Source organism: Capra hircus, chromosome 5, assembly GCF_001704415.2.
Source record: "Capra hircus breed San Clemente chromosome 5, ASM170441v1, whole genome shotgun sequence".
In the NCBI taxonomy this organism is placed as follows: Eukaryota; Metazoa; Chordata; class Mammalia; order Artiodactyla; family Bovidae; genus Capra; species Capra hircus.
Window position 1 is genome coordinate 108825910 of NC_030812.1, and position 17217 is coordinate 108843126.

The 17217-nt window shown below is 49.4% G+C and overlaps 1 protein-coding gene across 5 annotated transcripts in view; it reads right to left on the reverse strand.

Annotated features, from left to right (window-relative positions):
* Positions 1 to 17217, reverse strand: part of PLA2G6 (phospholipase A2 group VI) — a 57453-nt gene that overhangs the window by 5635 nt on the left and 34601 nt on the right. For 3 of the 5 annotated variants that reach the window (XR_001918124.1, XM_018048750.1, XM_018048751.1), the window contains exons 8-12: positions 15831 to 15939; positions 14652 to 14810; positions 12822 to 12900; positions 10861 to 11024; positions 9160 to 9310 (exon numbers count right to left, since the gene is read on the reverse strand). Coding sequence is in view for 4 of the 5 variants with exons in the window: in XM_018048750.1 (XP_017904239.1) it covers positions 9160 to 9310; positions 10861 to 11024; positions 12822 to 12900; positions 14652 to 14810; positions 15831 to 15939 (662 nt within the window). In the remaining variant the exon portion in view is untranslated. The remainder of the gene's footprint in view (positions 1 to 9159; positions 9311 to 10860; positions 11025 to 12821; positions 12901 to 14651; positions 14811 to 15830; positions 15940 to 17217) is intronic. The other 2 variants (XM_018048752.1, XM_018048753.1) reach the window with 1 other exon arrangement.

A 17217-nucleotide genomic window follows, 5' to 3' on the forward strand; every position in this document is an offset into this window, starting at 1 on the left:
AGATTTGAAGATAAACCAAACAGTACTTCTAGAAATTAAATAAACACTTGAATTATTAAATGGAAAATCAGATAATGTTAAAGAGAGAATTACTGAACTGGAAAATAGGTAAGAAGAAATTAACCAGAATCCAACACAGATAAAATGAAAGAATATACAGAAGCAGTTAAAAGACATGAAAGAGAGAAAAGCTCTAACATGTTTCATTGGAGTTCCAGAAGGAGAGGCGAGAGAAATTCAGGCAGAGGCAAGGTTGAACAGAACTGGGGAAAGCCAGCAATCCAAAGATTCAAGAAGGCCAAGAAATCCAATGCAGGATAAATTAGAAGGAATTCATATCTAGATACAGCATAGTACAACTGTAGAGCACCAAAACCAAATAAACACATAAATAAAAGCACCCAAAGGAAAAAGACTACTTACTTTCAAAGGAGTGAGAGTTAAACTGAAATTGACTTCACAAGTGCAACAATGGGTGCTAAAAGATATAGAATGCTATCTTGCATGTTCTTCAAGAAAATCACCAGCCTAGAATGCTATACTCAACAAGAATAAGAGAGAAAGGAAAGAATGTTCAATTGATGAGGGTGAAATAAAATCAGTTTTAAATGATGAGGATGAAAAACACCCATTTTCAAACAACTCTGCTAGTGGAGAATTCACTACCAGCGGACCATCTCTGTGGGAAAACCAAAAGAAAGTACTTTAGGCAGAAGGAAGGTGGTTGCAGGAAAGACTGTAAAGCAAAGATGTGATACACATATATGCACACAGATATGCACACTCATATACAGACACACATACATACCCAGCGTGTGCTAAAGCCAGCTCATACCAGCTTGTGAGACCTATTGCTAAATCTCATGGGCTGGTTGTCAAACTGTTGGTAGCCTGAAATCAGCCACAGTGGGAGCACCTTCACCATGGGAATTGGCAAACAATACAAACGAGGGCTTTCCCCTGCTAAGAGATCGAGTTTACCAGTGTACCACCGCTGCTGCTGCTGCTGCTAAGCCGCTTCAGTCGTGTCCGACTCTCTGCGACCCCAGAGACAGCAGCCCATTAGGCTCCCCCGTCCCTGGGGTTCTCCAGGCAAGAACACTGGAGTGGGTTGCCATTTCCTTCTCCAGTGCATGAAAGTGAAAAGTGAAAGGGAAGTCGCTCAGTCGTGTCCAACTCTTCGTGACCCCATGGACTGCAGCCCACCAGGATCCCCCGCCCCTGGGATTCTCCAGGCAAGAACACTGGAGTGGGTTGCCATTTCCTTCTCCAATGCATGAACGTGAAAAGGGAAAGTGAAGTCGCTCGGTCGTGTCCGACTCTTCGCGACTCCATGGACTGCAGCCCACCAGGCTCCTCCGCCCGTGGGATTTTCCAGGCAAGAGTATTGGAGTGGGGAGTGCACCACTAGATTAATATAAATAAACATCAACTTCAAAAAACAGTATCTTGTGAAATTTTTTTAAAAAGATAGATTTAAAATACAGAAAAGTCATTATAAATAAGATAGGGGAAAGAAAATAGAATTAAACATTTAAAAATCCTTCATTATCTGAGGGTGTGGGTAATGGTATCAATTAAATTTAGACTTTTATACTACACACTGAAAAAAAAAAAGCAACCAGAAATGAGTGCATAAATTTCAAACTATTGAGGTTGGAGTACAGTGTAATGATTAAAACTATTCAGTAAATCCAAAAGAAGGCAAGAAACGTAGAACAAAATAGGATGGCATATGTCATCCCCAAAATATGAGTAATTATGACAATATAAATGGATCAACCATATAAACTATTAGATTAGCTATATGAAGGTTCTGATAGTCAAACCAAACAGCTAAATCAGACAACTAATTAGATACCTTAAATATATTACTATGCAATAAAATCTATAAATAGACAACGCACAGATAAGATAAAGAACAAATCCAACTATATAGGCTACTTGCAAGAAAGACATCTAAAACCTAAGGATCAAGAAGGTTGAATTAAAGCATGAGCACAGATACACCATGCAAATACAACCATGAAAGTATAACTAATAGGCAAAATAAACTTTAAGGCAAAAAGCAGTCTCAGAGATAAAGAAAGCTACTTCCAATCACCAGAAAGAGTCATAAAATTTTAAATTTATATGTACTTAATCACACAGTCTTCTTAGTTCAAGCTGGTTTTAGAAAAGGCAGAGGAACCAGTGATCAAATTGCCAACATCTGCTGGATCATGGAAAAAGCAAGAGAGTTCCAGAAAAACATCTATTTCTGCTTTATTGACTATGCCAAAGCCTTTGACTGTGTGGATCACAATAAACTGTGGAAAATTCTGAAAGAGATGGGCATACCAGACCACCTGGCCTGCCTCTTGAGAAATGTGTATGCAGGTCAGGAAGCAACAGTTAGAACTGGACATGGAACAACAGACTGGTTCCAAATAGGAAAAGGAGTACGTCAAGGCTGTATATTGTCACCCTGCTTATTTAACTTATATGCAGAGTACATCATGAGAAACGCTGGGCTGGAAGAAGCACAAGCTGGAATCAAGATTGCCGGGAGAAATATCAATAACCTCAGATATGCAGATGACACCACCCTTATGGCAGAAAGTGAAGAGGAGCTAAAAAGCCTCTTGGTGAAAGTGAAAGAGGAGAGTGAAAAAGTTGGCTTAAAGCTCAACATTCAGAAAACGAAGATCTGGTCCCATCTGGTCCCATCTGGTCCCATCACTTCATGGGAAATAGATGGGGAAACAGTGGAAACAGTGTCAGACTTTATTTTTGGGGGCTCCAAAATCACTGCAGATGGTGACTGCAGCCATGAAATTAAAAGACGCTTACTCATTGGAAGAAAAGTTATGACCAACCTAGATAGCATATTCAAAAGCAGAGACATTACTTTGCTGACTAAGGTCCGCCTAGTCAAGGCTATGGTTTTTCCAGTAGTCATGTATGGATGTGAGAGTTGGACTGTGAAGAAGGCTGAGCACTGAAGAATTGATGCTTTTGATCTGTGGTGTTGGAGAAGACTCTTGAGAGTCCCTTGGAGTGCAAGGAGATCCAACCAGTCCATTCTGAAGATCAACCCTGGGATTTCTTTAGAAGGACTGATGCTAAAGCTGAAACTCCAGTACTTTGGCCACCTCATGCGAAGAGTTGACTCATTGGAAAAGACTCTGATGCTGGGAGGGATTGCGGGCAGGAGGAGAAGGGGACGACCGAGGATGAGATGGCTGGATGGCATCATGGACTCGAGGAACGTGAGTCTGAGTGAACTCCGGGAGTTGGTGATGGACAGGGAGGCCTGGCATGCTGCGATTCATGGGGTCGCAAAGAGTCGGACACGACTGAGCGACTGAACTGAACTGAACTGAATCACACAGTCTCAAAATATTAATGTAAAAGTTGACAGAAAAGTCAAAAGACAAATTCCAAGACTGGAAGATTTTATCTTTCTCAGTAACTGACAGAAGAAGTGGACAGAAACTTTAGTACAGATACAGAAGATGTGAAACTTTTAAATGAATGTTGCTAGCCAGCATGACTTAATCCACACAGATAGATACTGGCACTCAACAAATGAAGAATCCATATTCTTTTAAATTATTCATGGGACAGCTATAAAAGCTGAATGTAGAAGGCCACGAATCAAGTCTCAATAATTTTAAAGGGCCAAAATCAAACAGAGCATGTCCTCTGACTACAAAGCAATGACTAATAAAGAGATAACTTGTAACTTCCTAAGTTTAGAAACTGAGAAATGCCATTTATTAATCATAATCACAATGCTTAAAGAACGATAGTAAAAATTAGAAAATATTTTGAACTGAATAATCATATTCTAAATGTGCCTATGGGATATAATTAAAGAAGGAAAATGTTTATTTCTCTTTTTTGGTTTTTGGCTGTGCAGCACAGCTTATGGGATCTTAGTTCCCCAACTGGGGATCGAACCCATGCCCCCTGCAGTGGAAGTGTATAGCCCTAACCACTGGATCGCCAGGGAATTCTATGGAGGAAAATGTTTAGATTTACAAACACACACACGTATAATATGCATACTTATATAGTACAAGAGAAAAAAAGGCCAAAAAATCAATGAGCAAGACACTTATTTCAAGAAGTTAAAAAAAAAACAACAGCCAAATAAACTTTAAAAAAGTACAAGAAGGAATAAATATATGTACAGAAATTAATGAAACAGAAAATGTATATATAATAGAGAACCAATAAATAGCCCAAAGTTACTTTTTTGAAATACTAATCCAATTAAAAAGCTTGTAGTAGCAAGACTGATAACAGGAAAAATGGAGGTGTAAATCATCAGGAATGAAGAGGGCCGTAACAACATGCTGCAGACGTTAAAGATAATAAGAGAATTTTTGGACAACTCTATGCCAACGAATTTGAAGATGTATATGAAATGAACATATTCCTAGAAAAATGTAACTTAACCAAAACTAACTCAAAAAGACATTTGGAAACCCTGAATAGTCTTATAAACATTAAAGAAATTGATTCCACCATTAAAAATTTTCCTACCAACCAAACTCCTTCTACCAAGTATTCAAGGAAGAAATAACTTACTATTATATGAACTTTTCTGGAAAACAGAAAAAAAAAAAAGAGAGAGAGAGAGAGATACTCCCTTGAAATCAAAACCCTGCAATCTAAAAATGGGAATAAACAGGTCAACCTTACTCAGGAACACGGATACAAAAATCCTAACAAAATATGAACATAGGGACACTTCCCTGGAGGTCCAGTGGCTAAGGCTTTCCCAATGCAGGGGGCCCGGGTTTGATCCCAGGTCAGGGAGTTAGATCCCACATGTCGCAACTAAGAATTCCCACGCCATAACTAAAAAGAAAGATCCTATGTGCCACAACTAAGATCCAGCGCAGCCAAATAAATAAATAAATATTATATATATACTTTTTATTTTATTTTTTTATGTGTGCATACTTGCATTTTATTTTTTTTTATTTTTTTCACTTTTTTAAAAAAATTTTTTATTTTTTTATTTTTTAAATTTTAAAATCTTTAATTCTTACATGCGTTCCCAAAAAAAGTTAGCATATTTGAGTGATTTGAGCCCATAAGAATCCTCTCTGTAAAAGGTACCAGGAAGTGAAAGCAGAGATGGATATGGTTATGACTGAGCGACTTTCACACACACACCCCCACCCACCCACCCACCCATCCAGGTGCACAGCAGCATTATTCACAGTAGCTAATAGATGGAAACGAACCAGACGTCCATCAAAAGATGAATGGATAAACAAAATGTGGTCTATAAATGCAACAAAATATTATTCAGTCTTTAAGGAAAAGGAAGTAGTATGCTGTAGTATGTATGAACCTTGAGGATATTATGCTAAGTGAAATAAGCCCGTTTTAAAAAGACAGACGCTGAATGGTCCCACTTACATGATGTACTTAGAGGAGTCAACTTATACAGACAGAAAATAGAATGGTAGATGACCAGGGCTGGGAAAGGGGAGGAATGGGGAGCTGCTCTTTAATGGGTACAGAGTTTCAGTTTTACAAAAAGAAAGAGTTCAGGAGATTAGCTGCAGGACAATGTGAATATACTTATCACTACTGAGCTGAAAAGTGGTTACAGGGGAAAAATGATTAAGAGTTAATTTTATGTTATATGTATCTCGCCACAATTAAAATTTAAAAAATAAACAAATGGTATTTCTAAATACCAGTCACAATTAGAAAATGAAATGTTTAAAAATGCATAATTTACAGTAGCACAAAATATATGCAGGTGCCTAAGAATAACACATGTGCCGAGATCGCTATAGATAAAATTTTAAAACTGTACTAAGAAACTAAAAATAAATGGAATGTTTTCCTATATTCTCTAATTGGAAGACTCAGTGTTTTAATGTGTCAATTCTCCCCTAAATAAGTTTACAACAAATTATTATATCTAAAATAAGCAACAGGATCCCACTGTATAGCGCAGGGAACTATATTCAATATCCTGAAATAAACCATAATGGAAAAGAATGTGTGTGGGTGGGCGTGTACGGCTGAATCACTTTGCCGTATGTCAGAAACTAACGAGACATTGTAAAGCAAGCTTAGTGCAGTAGCAGTGTAGTCTTTCAGTCCTGACTCTGTGCAGCCCCACGGACTGTAGCCCGCCAGGCTTCTCTGTCCGAACGATTCTCCGGGCAAGAATACTGGAGTGGGCTGCCGTTCCCTTCTCCAGGCGACCTTCCCGGCCCAGGGATTGAACCTGGATCTCCCGCATTGCAGGCAGATTCTTTACCATCTGAGAGAAGCCCCAACTATACCTCAGTAAAAATGTAATCACACAGACTCAGTGAAAGCACAAGAAAAATCCCAACAGGATTTGCTTTTCTGTAGAATTTGACAGTCTGATTCCACTGATAACAGTTTCTGTGGACGTGCAAACAGCAACAAGTAACCTGTATCCTACACAGCACTCCTATGTGCTAGGTGCTTTTCTTATAAACATGACGTTTTTACTTGCCATGAAAGCCCCGGGAAGCAGGTAGTATATTATTCCCATTTTTGAGAAAAGGAAACATCAGAGTCCATGCTCTTAACCACTTCTCTAAAGGGCCTCCAAGAAGAGCCCTGAAGAAGGACAAGGTGGGAAGCACTGCTATAAACTTGCTGTAGAATTAGGACTCCATGGTCAAAGACAGACCCAAGAAGGATCCTAGACCCTTGGTTCAGAAGCAAGGCCTTCAGTATGGAGGGAAAGACAGACTTTTCACCAATGAGGCTGGGTAAACTGTTTGTTCATGTGGAAAACAAGAAATTGGATCTCTCCTGATATAAAAATCAATTCCAGGTTGCTAAAAGACCTAAGTTAATAAAAGACTTTGATTGATAAAAGGCAGAATGAGGGAGCTTTGCGACTCGACCCATGAGACAAACTTCCTGCTTTCAGTTAAATAGGGTTATTGAATGGATAGGAAAAGCACAATCCATAAAAAGTAAAATATTTATAAATTCTACTGCATTAAGAACATCTGTTGATCAACAAAACATTGTAAGGAGAGTGAAAAGACAAGCCTAGAATGGGAGATTCCAAATCCATGTGTCCATCAAAGGAATAGGTTTCAAAATATAAAAAAGATAATTAGGAAGTCTCACATCCCCCAAATCACCCAACTCAACTGTGCCAAAAATGAGTAAAACACTTGAACAGGAACTTTACAAAAGAAGAAATCCAGATGGCCTTTAAACATATGAAAAGGTGTTCAACATCACTAATCAGAAAAATGAAAATTCAAACCAACAGAGACAGCACCTCATACCCCTCCCCCCAGTTTATAAAGATATAAACATTAACAAAGATAAATTGCTTTGACAATCATCATTGTTAGCAAGAATGCAGAGCACCATGCGCGCATGCTAAGTCGCTTCAGTCATGTCTGACTCTTCGTGACACTATGGAGTAGCCCACCAGGCTCCTCTGTCCATGGTATTCTCCAGACAAGAATACTGGAGTGGGCTGCCATGCCCTCCTCCAGGGGATCTTCCCAACCCAGAATTTCGAACCCAAGTCTCTTACGTCTCCTGCATCGGCAAGCAGGTTCTTTACCAGTAGCGCCACCTGGCAAGCCCATGCAGAGCACCAGGAACTCTCAAACATGCCTAAGGGGAGTGGAAACAGAAACCAACACTGAAAAACCATGGAGCAGAATCAAAGGGTTGAGGCCATGCCTCCTCCAAGACTTGGCAGCTCTACTCCTAGGCATGTGCCCCACAGGGTCAGAAAGCAAGACCCAAAATGTCCACTGAAGACTCAAGAGGTCCTAACAGGAAAGAACCCAAGGGCCCATCAAAGGTGCCTGGAGAAATAAACCGTGGGGGTGTCGTCACATGAGCAGCAAGAATGAGTGAAGCATAGAGCTTCCCCCATCAGCAGGCACCAGGCTGACCACTGCGGCACTGCGGAAAGGAAGGATAAAACGCAAAACGATTCCATCTGAACCCAGACAGGCAGGACCGAACCATGCTGGGGGCTGCACTCAGGTGCCGGAACTGGGGAGAAAATCCGGTAAATCCAGCTCACGCCAGTCAAGATAGCAGTTACCCTCGTGGGGGGTGGGGACAAGCAGCTGTGATGGGGCAGGGCACACATTTTGGACTTGGCTGGTGGTCATACATGGGTGTCTGCTTTAGATTTATTCACGGAACTGTTTAATGTACTTTTCTAAATGTTCTATTTCACCATAAAACAGAAAAAAAAAGTCTAGGATAAAATATACAAAAAACATTTTTCAAAACATTATCTTTCAGTTAATAAATCATGGATGATATATTTCCTCTTCTTTTTACTTTCTGTATCTTCCAAATTTTCTTAAAAGACTATGCATTATTCTTAAATGGGAAAAAAAAAAAGCTTTATTATGAAAAGAAATCCTCCTAACCCTCCAGAGCTTGCTCACACCTCACTTCCTCCAGGAAGCCCTCCCTGACCACTTTGTCCACAGTCTTTTCTCCCCTTCTTGGTCCCACAGAGACTCAGTTGCCGAACACTTTTCAGGGGTCTGCTCTGGGGCAGGCATTGTGCTAGATGCTGGGACTACGGAAAAACAAGACAGTCACATTCCTGCTTCAGGGAGCTCACAGTCTGGCAGGCAAACGTGGCATGAGGCAGAAACTCAAGTAATTCCAGGATGGAAATAAATACTACAAAGAAGTGGTGGTACTGAAGGTTCTTCTGGAACCTCTTAAGCACATGGTGCTTTGGGTGGTTGCCTTTTTTTTAGGTCAGTTATCTCCCAATCAGATCATAAGCCTTCCCACCTGATGGCTGCATCACCGCATCTCACACACACACACACACACACACACACACACACACACACACACATGCACGCACACACGCACGCATGCACACACACACGCACGCACACAGAGCCATGCTCAGCAAGTATGTGTGTGATGGATGAGAATCAACCGGCTCTGACGCAGGGATGTGCTGTGTGGATGGAAAAACATCAGACATGGGCGGAAGGTGTTCCCTACCTGTGTTCTCCAGGATCCCCCCACCCCTCCCTGCTCAGCTTTAATCAGACCAGGGCAGGGAGCCTTCTGCCTCAGGAAGGGCCAAAAGGGGTGCATGGCTGGCACCAAAGCCGCCCACGTCCCACCCAGGAGGCTTACTTGGGCTTCTTGACGTCCGTCATCTTGGTGTGCTCTCCAAACTCCCGCTTCAGGAACTCCTCCAGGGGCCCTGACTCGTAGGGCCGAGAGCCCCGGAAAACCTCATCCTTCATGCGAAAGTACACACCACGCATGTAGGCCATGGACTTGCCTAGGAACGAGGAGGGCGGAGGTGGGGAGAAGATGCAAGGGCTGCCCTGACAGAGGGCCTGGGCACAGGAACTGGGGGGGGGGGGGGGGGGAGGGGCACCGACTGAGCCGAGGCTCCTGGGACCCTCCTCTGCAACTTCCCACACAGGCAGAAATCCCCTTCAGCGGCCCCACAGCTCGGTGCTTAATTTTATATTCGTAATTCGTGTTTTTTTCTTTAATGATGGGCCTGAAAGCGTAAAAGCTTATAAATCTAGATCCACCCCATTTGCCACAGAATAGAAGGACCGGCCCTGTCCCGTGAGAACAGACAGTGTCCCGGGGCAGGCTGCACCTCATGGGACAAGGAAACCGCTAAGCACCCCTCAGTTAGGCCAGGGGTGTGCAAGCAGGGGGCTACGGAGGTGGGGGCTTCTGCCCACTGGAGAGAATGAACTAGGCGACTTCCCAGATACCTCCCATAGCCCCTGGTAGCTTGAAGACCCTGGATAGGGGATAAACATCCCCTGAAGAAGGACGTGACCCTCTCTGGAGGAGAAGCAAGGACCTGTGCCCTCTGCCCCACCCCCAGACCTCATGACCCTCCTGCCCCAGGCAGAGGTCAGCCCTGAACTGGCCCTTATCTCAGGGAAAACCAGAGAAGGGACCTGGGGCCCCAGAGGTCAGGAAGAGAGGTCCCAGCAGCCGCTGCCTGACAACCCTCCTCTTCCTGGAGCTCCATGGACGCTGCTCTAGGCCACCTCCTGGGCTGGCCGTGTCCCCTGTCCCCCAACACCCTGGACAGCCGGGCCACAGCCTCCTCTCACAGTGAACGCCTAATGCCCGGGGGCTCCCTGAGGTGGGGTGTGCTCCGTCCTGACCCCTGGCACCAAGCACAGGCCTGGCCGATGTCAAGCAGGGGAGGGTCCTCTCCTGGTGCCTTCAGGTCTGGAGGACGAGTTGGAGGTCCTGGAACCCAACCCGGGCAGGGATGCTGAGATAATTCCCGCGGGGTGGTAGCTGGCTCCGAGAGGGCCCCCTATAGGCAGCATCGCGCAGCCAGACAGCAGCTCCATGAAGGAGACATCGTGTGAGTTGAGACAAGGCCGACCCTGAGGTCTGTCCAGCAAGCAAAGTGCCCCCGTGACCTCAGTGAAGCTGCGGGGAGAGCAGACGGCCTGCGGCCTTGGGATGTGCTGGACTGGGAGCCCTAGGGACTCCTAGGCCAGCAACCCCTGGAGTGGGCCGCGTGACTTAGGGCCACCCCTCTCCCAGCGCCTCCATGTCCCTGGGGTAAAGTGAAGTGTGCAGACCAGGGCGCTGGTATTCGTGACTCAAGGTGGCTCCTAACACTGAAAGAGAGGAGAACCAGCTCTATCATCTGGGCTAGGCGGGTCTCCTTCCAGCCTCAGACCCCAACACCCTCTGTGCAACCCCCCAACCTGAAAGAGGGCTTTCGGGTCCTCCCCACCTCCATGAACTCTGCAAAGCTCTGAAAACAAATTCAGCCAAATCCAAGGGCCGGTCTCAGCCCCACCCCATCCTGCCCCACGGCCCAGGGGCGGCCCTCACTGTGCAGGATGGCCAGGGCCAGGATGCCTCCCGTGCTGGTCCCCGCCACCCAGTCGAAGAGGTCCTTGGTGGCGATGCCCGAGGCCTTCTCGATTGCAATGAGCAGCTGGATGATGACGAGGCCTTTCACGCCCCCTCCATCCAGGCAGAGCAGGTGGTCGTGGCTGTGGTGGGAACAGCAGTGGGAGAGAAGAGGGTCCCATTACAGCCAGCGCTTTGCAGGCCGTGTCCCTGAGCATCTGCCCGGTGGCAGCACCTTGAGCCCTGGAGACCAAGCCCTGGAGCTCATGTGCTACTGGGGCTTGGGGGTGGGGGCCAGGGGTGGGCAGCACAGTCAGTCCAGGGACAAACACGGGACTTCAGGAGACCAGAGGCGCAACAAAGAAGAGGATCCAGGCAGGTAAGGGCAGGTAAGGGTGGGGGGGCAGGTGGTGTAAGCCCTTCTGGCCAGGTACCACCTCAGCAGACACCTGGGTCTGTCTCCCCCACAGCTGGTAAATGTGGGAGCCTGTGACCCCTGCCTCCGGGCTGCCTCATCTTTTCCTGGACAAGCTGCCCAGCTTTGCAGCAAGCCCGAAAAGTGGCAGAACAGGCTGTGCTGTCGCTGGAGGCCTGTGGGGTCCTTGACCAGGGAGGCTGGAGAAAAAGGGCAAGAGACCCTTCTGAAGATGTAGGGCTGGCAACAGAGGGATCAACCGGGAGGAAACAGGGCTAAGCTGTGCAGCTCTCAGACCTTCGCGGGGAGGGCCCCACAGGCCTGTCCCGACTCTCTCCTCACTCCTCCTCTGGGGGAAGGGGAGGCTCTCAGGGCTGTGCAGACTCCCCTGGCCCTGCTGGAGCATCTGCACCCTCCCTCCTCTCACTGGAAGGGACCTGTTGGTCTTCCCTGGGGTACCCCCTCGGCCCCTGCACTGGTGGGGGTGTGTGTGTGTAGGGGTGCAAGGAGGGAAGCGTGAGAAGGCTGCTAGAGCAGGCACACTCCCAGGGTGCACGCTCCAGGGTGGCTGAGGAAACGAGTGGGCTACAGCTTCTGAGGGGAAGCCGACCCTTCAGAAGTGAGGCAGAACCACCAATATGGCCGCCCGGTTCCGGGAGCTGGGGCTGTCTCTGCTTCCAGGAGGGAAGGGCCTTCCCTGCAGGGGCAGGCACAGGGGTGCAGCTAGGAGAGAGCCCGCGGGGAGCAGAAAGGGCACGGACTGCGGAAGCCCCGGCTGCTCTGACACCGACTGTGTGACCTTGAGCAAGTGACTTCCCCTCACATTCTGCATCTGCCAAGCAAGGTTACTAATGAGTGCCTCCCGAGGAAGGCAGTTAGGAACACAGGATAGTAAAAAAAATAAAAACAAAAACAGAGAACAGATAAACCACCTCTGTTATTAAAGGGAAGGGTGGAGAGAGCACAGCCGAAAGGAGGCATGTTTGTCCTGGGAACTCGCCGAGCTGGTGGGCATGGGTTCTGACAACCGTGGTCACCAGGGACTGTCCGCGGGGACAGGGTCTGGGCCTCTCTTAGCACCCATCACCCCGGCCTGCCTCCTAGCATGGGCCTGGGTGGACAGCAGGGGCTTGGGATGCCAGCTGTACTCCTACTGGCTGTTGGAGGGAGGGAGGGTAGGGAGCAGGTGGAATCAGAAGGAAGCAGGCTCAGCACTGATGCCGCTAAGGGCTCTCTCCAGAGGAGATCTGGGCCAGCTCCCCCGACGACCCGGGACAGGGGCAGGGAGAGAAGGGACAGGGCCGCAACCAGCTCCATCGAGTTACCGGCAGCCTGCAGGGCGATTGATGAAGTAGACCCAGGCTCTCTGAAGACTCAGTCTCTTTGCTGTGAACTGCAGAGGGCGCAAGCCACCTCACAGAGCCAGATGCAGACTAGACAACAGTCCCAAGCCCGCTGGGCGGTCCACCAGAGGCCTCGCATGTGCGCACCGTCCCCCACGCCCCGCCCTGTCCCCAACACTCACGTTCGCTTCTCGTCCCTCATGGAGCTCAGGATGAAGGCTGGCTTCCGGGCCCGGGAGATCTGCGTGATGTCCTGCAGTTCTGCGGGGCACAGGGCAGGGTGGGCAGGGCCCAAGCAGGTGCTGGTCCCCCACCCCCCCTCCCCTTTTGTGGGCAAACCTGGAGCTGTGCCCTCACCCCTCTGTCCCTGGAGGGAACATCTGCCTCCCACTCCCTGCAAGGGCTCTTCATCGCAGAATACAACTGGCCCCTTGGGGAGCAGTGGGCTTGGAACGCGGAGGGGAGCCCACTGCTCTGGGCATGGCCCCCCATCCTGCCTGGCAAGCTCTCGATTTTCCTGTATTTTCCCCCCAGAGCCCTGAAGCACAAGCACCCCTGCCCTGTGTGCTGTGTGTCCACTTCACAGAGCGTTTCTTCATGCATGCCAGCCGGTGCTGCGGACAACCACCTTCTCCAGAATCCTTATCCCCGATTTACGGATGAGGCTCGTTTAGCCAAAAGGGCTGAGTCGGGACATTTCCCGGGGTTTGACTCCCTGAAGGAAGAGAGATAGCCCGACTGCTTCCCAGACACCTCTTGTTCTGATCCCAGGTCTGGAAACTTCCTCAGAGGCCTCAGAGCGGTGCCCTCACCCACCGCATGCATGTTTTGCCTGGGTCCAAGGCCCACCCCATGCCCAACGAATGCATTAGCTGCTCTTCTGACAAGCAGCCTGGCCCTGCAAGGCCTCATCATCCGGATTCTGACAGGCTGTCCCACCACTGTGCATGGAGTCTTAGAAGCAGCGAAGCAGGACAGCAGGCTTCCAGGCAATGTGTCTCCCCCTCACCAGGGCAAGGGGCCAGAGTGGACGAGATAAGCACAAGCCTAGCCAAGAGAGGTGGTGGACAGAGCGCCAGGGAGCGGGTTGTGCGGCTGAGACAAAGGAGAAGAGGGGACTAGAGCTGCATCTAACTCAGGGCACAGCGGGCCCTGCGGCTCCTCTAGGCCCAGGGCATTACCCATCTGATGCTGCGCCCCAGGCCTACCATCCGGCCTGGCTTGGGTGACTGATTGCCTGTAAAATTGAGAGAGAATGATGCGGGGGGTGGGCAGGGAGGAGGGGCCGTGGGGGAGAGAGGCAGAGCCAGAGGGACTAACTGTGGTTGCCCGCTCTGCCCTGTCCTGAGTTCAGGGTTGGCCAGGCTATCCTGTCTAAAGATGCTGGTGTCTGATTCCCCAAGAGTTTAAGAATAGTGCTGGCTTGTGAAGGATTGGTCCCTGGCTGCCTTGTTCAGGGAACCCCCACTCCTAAACAATCCAGGGTTCACCCACAGGAAGCCCAGAGAAGGTCTCTGCCTCCTTGGGGGCCGTCTCCATGGATACCGAGGATGCACAGGGGCAGATACTAATTGCCTGGCCAGTAGGTCACTGAAGGGGCTGGAAGAGGAGCACGGAGGCCCCGGGCCTGATGGAGACGCAGCAGCATGGTAGAAAGGCTCCTGGTAGAAGCCAGAGAACCCCCAACAGCTCTGAGCCCCCAAGAGCACTCCTCGCTGCCCGCCTGAGCTCCCAGGGCAGAGAGAGGTCAACAAAGCGCCCACCTTATAGGTGTCCAAGGAACCCTGTCAAGGAAACGGACCACAGGCCATTAGCCAGGGACCCCACCCGTCTCCGGACTCTATGTGTTGCTGGCTGTCCCCCAAGGCTGACAAATGCTGCCCATTGCCCCTTGCTTCCTTTAATAACCTCTTCCCTGGGCCCCAGGGTTTCTTTCTTTCTTTCAGGACTGCCTGACCCAGGGACCTGGGAACCAGGTGGAGAGGAGGGGGCATGGGAGGGGCCAGGCCTACCTAGGTTGTTTAAGCTGATCGGTGGGGGATGAGATCTTTCCATGGAGAAGGAGGGAGCTGCCGCGGAGCACTGCTCCGTCGAGAACCCTTGCGTGAGTGGGAAGCGGTAGTCGGCCCCCACAGTTCTCAGCAGAGTGAGGAGCGCCTTCCTGGTGACGACTTGTCATGTGTGGGGAGGGGGAGATGGCACAGGATCAGAAACTGACCAGACGCAAATGAGAGGTCCGTTCTGCACCTGCTCCCCTATCCCAGGCCACCTGGGGGGTCGGGGGTGCCCAAGAGCCCACCCCACCCTGACACAGCGTGTGGACTCTAATCTGTTATACTCAAAACAGCTTCTGGGGTCTCGAACTTGGAACATGGATGAGAAGGTTGGTGTTTGAGGAACCCCCTCTTTCCCTTCTATGCCAGTCAAGAAAGCAGGACTCCCACCTCCATGCTGAGCAATTCTCAAGGCTTTTTGGGCTCAACAGGGATGAACCAGCCAGTGGGTATCTACTCCCACCTACCGGACGGGATCACTGAAAACGCACATGCGTACGCATGCACGCTTGCTGGCGCCCACTATGAGGTATCACCCACAGCAACCTCCACAGCTCCCCAGAACCTTCCAGAGGGCTCCAGGCGGCTGGTAAGGAGGATCTGCTCTTTCCAGCCCAGCAGCCAAGGCTCGCCAAGTATGCACGCAGTGCAAACACCGTGCCAGTGTGCAAGGGGGGCACACGTGTCATGCAGCACATGCCAGGGTGCAAGGGGGCACACATGTCATGCACATGCCTGTGCACAAGCAGGGGTGGGGGGCAAACGTGCCATATAGCAGTGCACCAGCCTGAGGCTGTTCTTACAAGTGATCCCATCAGTGAATTCTCCAAGAGTGGGGAAGAGTAGGCTCCCACTGCCTTCCCCACCCCACCCCAAGTCTCGGCACCCTGAGGTGGTGGGGGAGTCACAGGGAAGAGGACACTGGTTCGGCAAGCCCCCGGGGGCCTCAGTCAGGGCCCCTGTCCTTGAGAACCGGAAGCTTCCCCTCGGGGCCTCCCAGGTGCTCCTAGGTGCTCCCTGCAGGGAACAGTTGGGGGTGCGGGTGGACAGGATGCAGGCACCTGATGGCTAGGACCTCCCTCCTCCCTGCACACTCCCCCATCCCCCAACTCTGGTCCCAGAGTGCAGAGCACATACGTTTGCTGATCTTGGAGGCTATGAACGCAGGGGTTTCTCCAAAGTCGTTCGGGGTGTCCACCTCTGCACCAAACACGATGAGGGCCTTGATCATCTCTATGTTGTCTTTCTGTTGGGGACGGGGTGGGGTGGGGGGGTGAAATCGGCAACAGCCCAGGGACTCGTGGAGAGAAAGGACCTCGGCCTCTTCACCCCACAACCCATCACCTCGGGGGGCCTCTCACCAGGATGGGAAGAGACACTGAAACCCTTCTGACCACCCACAGTCAATCCCATATTGCAAAGTCTACAGTTGGAAGGCCAGTGCCCTGACAAATAGGCTTATGAGTATCCCCGTAGGTGAGAATCTAAGAACCCAGGTAGAAACTGGAATGATATCCCCCTCCCCCAGCCTGCCAGCTCCTTCTCAAAGGAAGCAATGCGTCTATGACCCCTGACCCCAGAGACATGGGGACACTGAAGGGTCAGCTGCTGATCGCTTGCAGGAATAGCAGGAAAGCATGATCAAGGAAAGGCCCCCCATTGAGTCCAGGGGGGTGGGTTGAGTCAGGAAGAAACTGAGTACAAGTCTTCCCTGATGGCAGCCCCCTCCCCAGAGCACATGCAGTGAATGTCTGGAGGTGGGGCAGAGGGGCTAGCTGGGCACAGTTCCCAGGACACACCAACAGGCTGGCTGCCAGGAGACCTGAGCTCTGGGCTTACGTCTCTCTCTTGGGGTGGATTCCCTTGCCTAAAGCATGGAGAGATGTGTCTAGAATGCTGTTTTCCAAATGGCTGTTCACACCCCATTAGGAGGTATATGGGCACAGGTAAACGTGTGTTTCAACTATTAGTTATGTATTCCTTCTTTGGTTGCCTTTTATTCGTGGCCCTGGTTTACCACTATCGGTTTGCTGCTGCTGCTAAGTCGCTTCCGTCGTGTCCGACTCTGTGAGACTCTATAGACAGCAGCCCACCAGGCTCCTCCATCCCTGGGATTCTCCAGGCAAGAATACTGGAGTGGGTTGCCATTTCCTTCTCCAATAAGTATAGGTTTAAGTAAGTTTGAAAGCAAGCCAGGGCTTCTCTGGTAGCTCAGTGGTAAAGTGTCTGCCTACAACGTGGGAGACCCGGGTTCGATTCCTGGGTCGGGAAGATCCCCTGGAGAAGGAAACGGCAACCAGTATTCTTGCCTGGAAAATCCCATAGACCGAGGAGCCTGGTAGGCTACAGTCCATGGGATCGCAAAGAGTTGGACACGACTGAGGGACTTCACTTTCTTTCAAAGTGACTAAGCAGCAGCAGCAAAAGCAAGGCAACTTCAAGCAATGATTAAGCACATAATTGTAAAAGCGGTTCATGGATCTGCCAGAAGCTGCACAGACGGAATGCAGGTGATGCAAGTATG